General features: G+C 34.7%; 1 protein-coding gene across 2 annotated transcripts in view; it reads right to left on the bottom strand.

Annotated features, from left to right (window-relative positions):
* Positions 1-1,561: 1,561 nt before the first annotated feature.
* Positions 1,562-5,675, bottom strand: part of LOC125035300 (solute carrier family 46 member 3-like) — a 6,793-nt gene continuing 2,679 nt past the window's right edge. Inside the window, exons 3-8 of one of the 2 annotated variants that reach the window (XM_047627595.1) lie at positions 4,783-4,935; positions 3,777-4,362; positions 3,521-3,616; positions 2,929-3,159; positions 2,343-2,499; positions 1,562-1,892 (exon numbers count right to left, since the gene is read on the bottom strand). In XM_047627595.1, coding sequence (XP_047483551.1) covers positions 1,739-1,892; positions 2,343-2,499; positions 2,929-3,159; positions 3,521-3,616; positions 3,777-4,362; positions 4,783-4,935 — 1,377 coding nt within the window. In that variant the 3' untranslated portion in view covers positions 1,562-1,738. The remainder of the gene's footprint in view (positions 1,893-2,342; positions 2,500-2,928; positions 3,160-3,520; positions 3,617-3,776; positions 4,363-4,782; positions 4,936-5,675) is intronic. The other variant, XM_047627596.1, reaches the window with a different exon arrangement.

The following is a 5,675-nucleotide window of genomic DNA, read 5'->3' as shown; positions in this document are numbered from 1 at the left end:
TGTCTCATATACTTGTACCAGGGAACAACAAAAGAAAAAGAAGAAAAATAATCTACTTTTACCCGGAAATAAAAAAAAAAAAAAAAATATACGATTGGCTTCCTCAAGTAACTGCGTGTCGCTTAATATTTTGCAAGTGTATTTTGCTTGTTTTTTTGTCTTAAAACATTAAGATTATGTAGAAAGTTAAGCAAAGTTAAAGTTTCCTCCTAATTAGAGCTTATTAAGAGTAATTCCCTGTGGTTCATATGTTTTCTGCAAAAGATAATAACTATGTTTGTATGAAACATTCTTATCCGTATATTAATGATTAAGAATTAGTGAGTAGGAGATAAGAGTAACAGTTCGAATGAAAAAAATATGGAAAAAATAACGTAAGATGAAAAAAATAAAGGTCTGAGTAAAAACAAAAACAAAAAAAAAAAAACAGGACGAAAATATAAATTGAGGAAAAAGATAAAAAAATGAAAAGGAAAACAAGTAAAAATATAAATTAAATAAAACATTGCAATTAAATCAATTGGATTTTTTTTCTTCATTGTCCAAGAAATTCGTAAGTACATAGACTATAAGTTGAAATAACCTAACATGCGTTAAAGTGAAAAATATAAACAGTGAGGGAGAGACTACCACTGTATCTCTTAACATGAAGAATGGTTCTGTTTATAACGGTAGTGATGATCCTTATATAGAAGAAGCATGGTGTTTCATACGGACACTGGTGGTGAAAATTCATGATACCTTCCTTTGTAAATTATCATGACAAAAAGGAAATTTCATCAGAAAAGTAAGAAATTAGAATGAACACAGTAGATAAATATGTCTATAAAGTACTACCGAAGTGGAATCAGGAAAATAATCAGCATTTTATCAAATTTTTGTTTGAGACTCTCTCTCTCTCTATATATATATATGTGTGTGTGTGTGTATGTGTGTCTATATATATATATATATATATATATATATATATATGCACAATCACAGTAACGTTTACATAAAGATGAAAAGGAAAACAGCCACAGTAAGAAATTGATATAAATCGTAACGTTTCGATTCTTCACGAGTTACTCTTCAGACGAATAATAAACCGAAATCATCCATTTCGGTTTATCATTCGTCTGAAGAGGAACTCGCCAAGAGTTCGAAACTTTACGATTTATATTCATTTCTTACTGTGACTGTTTTCCTTTTCATATATATATATATATATATATATATATATATATATACATATACATACATATGTGTAGACACACACACAAACACACACACACACACACACACACATTCACACACAAACACACATACGCACACACACACACACACACACACATATACACACACACACACACACACACATATATATATATATATATATATATATATATATATATATAATTTTTTTTCCAATCATACCCATTAGAATCGGATTTAAGAACTATGATTAAAAAAGATCATACATATAGTGTAATACCCTCGTCCCCGGAAATGAAACCTGACATATAAAAACAAAAAAATAATGGCATACTAAGGAATGAAGAAATTAATTAAAACAAACAACAACCATAAGCTTCAATATAATCCATCATCATTCAATACATCACTGATAATGAAAACAATAACACAGATAACAACACCCAGAACAAAATAACAAAAAAACAAGGAAAATTTGTGAAAACATCTTGCATCATATATTTCCTTCAGTCTGTGCTAAATAGTATCCGTTTTCTATAATAACTCAGCTCCCTTCGTCCAGTGACTCGCTTCCTATGACACTTGACAGAGTGACAGTAGATGCTTTCATATTATCAGATGTTTCAGCTTTTTTCGAATTTCCTTCAGGTTTAACCTCCTCTTTTGCAACTTTTGGTGTGAAGATGAACTGGATCACACTACAAGGAGGAATATGGTGCATTATTATTATTTTTTTTTTTACTGTGTTATAACATTGTAAATTAAAGTTAAAGAGAGTGGGAATGTTTAAAAGAAGGGGAAGAGATGGAAAGAAAGAAAAGGGGAAAAAAGGAGGAGAAGAAACTAGAAAGTTAAAGAGAGGGAGAGAGGGAGAGAGAGAAAATAAAAGCGAGGAGTGAGAGAGAGAAGAGAAAAGAAGAGAAGAAAAGAGAGAGAGGAAGAAGAAGAAGAAGAATTAGATGAAGGAGAGAGAGAGAGAGAGAGAGAGAGAGAGAGAGAGAGAGAGAGAGAGAGAGAGAGAGAGAGAGATAGAGACAGACAGAGAGATTAATATACGTGTCTCAAACTACATTCGAAACGGAACATATAAACAATTAAACAAGCGTACAAACATGGCATTCCAAATACGCCAACATACTCTCACTCACATGAAAAGCAACAAGATAAGGGCGTTGACTCCAGCGGCGAAGAAGAACTGAGCGGCCGGGAAAGTCTCGACGGTGTGGTAATAGATCGGGGCATAGACGGCGTACCCAGCCATGGGCATGAGGCCGTAGAGGGCGGCCAGGACAGCGCTGATGCGACCTGAGGGGTTATGCAGACAAATTAGGATATATATGTATAAATATGTATATATTTATATTTAATAATAATAACACAAACACAAACACACACACACACACAAACACACACACACACACACACACACACACACACACACACACACACACACACACACACACACACACACACACACACACACACACACACACACACATACATATATATATATATATATATATATATATATATATATATATATATATATAGTATATATATATGTGTATATATATATTAATGTGTGTGTATGTATGTGTATGCAGGTTTATATACACACATACATACTTATAACCTGTATATATATATATATATATATATATATATATATATATATATATATATATATATTCGTACACACATAGCACCGGTAAGCAAACTGAAACAGTGTCCCACCTTTCTCCTCGGCGGAAACCAGCTTGGTCGACATGGAGCGGAAGGCGATGACGCTGGCGTTTGACAGGACCCCGATGGGCGGTCCGAGCCACATGAGCGCCTTCTGCCTGGCGCCGGAGATGAAGCCGTAGCAGCCGTACTCGCCCACGATGGACACGGAGCCCAGGATCACCAGGGACGTGTCGCTTATGGACACGAGGCGAGTCAGCAGAGGCACCAGGACCAAGGAGCCTGTCGAGGGGCGACGTCCAGCGGCGCTCGTTATTATTTTGGATTTTAATGACATTCTTACACACACACACACACACACACACACACACACACACACACACACACACACACACACACACACACACACACACACACACACACACACACACACACACACACACACACACACGCACACATATATATATATATATATATATATATATATATATATATATATATGCATGATCAGTATAGTTAGTCTTAACTCCACTGGTATAATAAGTATCAGGATCATAACTGTTAATGCTGATATTGTGGCTGATCGCCCTTGGTAATGCTGCAACCATTATTATTTGCATAGACTAAAGTAGCATAACCTCACCTGCTGCAGCGATCAGGTTACGGTAAGTGAGATAGTAGCCAAAGTCCGTAGCATCCCACTGCAGTGTTCTTCTTACAAACAAGTACACGTAGAAGCCTGTAAAGAGATTGTTTTCTGAAATACCTTAAAGTAAGTGTCTGAATATGTCCTTTTTCTATATATATATTGTATTAATATATTGTATACTTACTTATTCTATCCTTCCTTGTTTGTTGTTGCTATTATTGTTACTATTTTTTCAACCGTCAAGGCTTACCTCTCGACATTCTCCACAGCATGTTACAGACGATGGCGACGACCAAAATGACTCTGGTGTTTCCTTCGCGTTTCCGAAAAGCCGTCTTGAAACTCTCGAACAGTCGCCGCCAGTTGAAGAAGTCCGTAAACATCTTCCGAGACGTTACCTCTTCTCTCTTGACACCTTGGCTCTCGTCTGAACTTCGGCCTTTGACCTCTTTCGGCTCCTGGGCGAAAGGACCGTGGCTTTCTCGGATAAACGTCAAGATATAGCATATGGCCGAGACGTACGCCATGAAAACGAGGCCGAGTGCCAGGTTGTAACCGCTGTGACTTAAGACGATGGCGCCCAGCAAGGTGCCAAGAGGCCCTCCCAGGTACCAGAACGAAGTTGCTGTGCTGACCCTGGACGTGCGGCTCTCCTCCGAACAGATGTCGCTGACGTAGCTGGTGGCGATGGAAAGCAAGCACATGTAGCCTCCTCCGAGTGCCTCCAGAAAGGTCACGAGGTAGACGACCTCAATGGGCCAAGTGCTCTGCCAGTTGTTCAGGAGATACCCCCCTGCGTAGAAGAGATGGCCAGTGAAGGTCAGAAGTAAAGGGATCTGGAGGTGTATAAAATAAGGAAATCAGGGAGAGAAAATGAAACTGATTAGACTCAGAGAAACATAGCTACAACCATAACTGCCGACTAGGTAAGAAGAAGCATAAAAAAACACTAATAAAGAAATCAAAATACACCCAAGGTATTCTGAACAAAGTTAAAAAAGGTATAAATGAAACTTGGCCTTGGAAACACATGCATTCGTTCTCATTCATACTTTTTTCTATATCTGTCATACTAAGCACTATTCATCGATATTCTAGACGTAAGGCGTGGACAAGATCTGCCAATATTGCAAAACATAATATGCATACGCATATCTCTGGAATCTAGAACGAAATATTAAAACAGACCAGCATTTCAAACAAAGTACCTCCATGGACCTTCCAACATGTCAACAAAGTATCAACACAAGATTTACCTTTCTTCCGTATCTGTCACTCCAGGCCCCCATGAACAACACAATAAGGAAGGGAAGGACAGACATGATTATGCTGTTGTAGAATGCGAAAATGCTGAGCTCTCTTTGGACGAGAATATTTTCCTCGTGGTGAGATGAGAGGTTAAAACAGACCTGTTGAAAAAGCATTTATTTTTTCTGTAAAATTGATGTCGATAATTCGTTCATTGTATTATTATTTATTCATTCATTTATTTACTGTCTGTTATTATTATCACTATCGTTATTATTGTAATTATTATCATTAATATTTTCATCATCATCATTATCATTGTTATTATTATTATTATTATTATTATTATTATTATTATTATTATTATTATCATTATTATTTTCTATCATCATTACCATAATTATTGTTATTAATATTACAGTTATTATTATTGTTACTATTACTATTATCATCATTATAATCATCTTTTTATTTTTTTATCATCATCATTAGCATCGTTATTACTATTGCTATTATCATCATCATTATTATTTCTGTTATTATCGTTAATATCATTATCATTACTATTACTATCATTCCTATCATCATTATTATCATTATCATCATTATTATTGTTATAATTGTTGTTATTATTAGTATTATTACTATCATTATTATTATTATTATTATGATTGTCATCAACATTATCATCAATGTCATCATTATCATTATTATTATCAATATTACTATTCTTATTATTATAATAATTATTTCTTTAATTAATTATTATCATGATAATAATTATTATCATTATCATTATCATTATTGTTGTTATTGTTACTATCATTATCGTTGTTGTTGTTGATGTTATTATTATCATTATTATCAGCAACATTATTATTGTCATTATTATCATTGTTAT

This window comes from Penaeus chinensis, chromosome 19, assembly GCF_019202785.1.
Source record: "Penaeus chinensis breed Huanghai No. 1 chromosome 19, ASM1920278v2, whole genome shotgun sequence".
Classification (NCBI taxonomy): domain Eukaryota; kingdom Metazoa; phylum Arthropoda; class Malacostraca; order Decapoda; family Penaeidae; genus Penaeus; species Penaeus chinensis.
The sequence above is the reverse complement of the archived record's forward strand: the minus strand, read 5'-3'. Positions and strand labels throughout refer to the sequence as shown.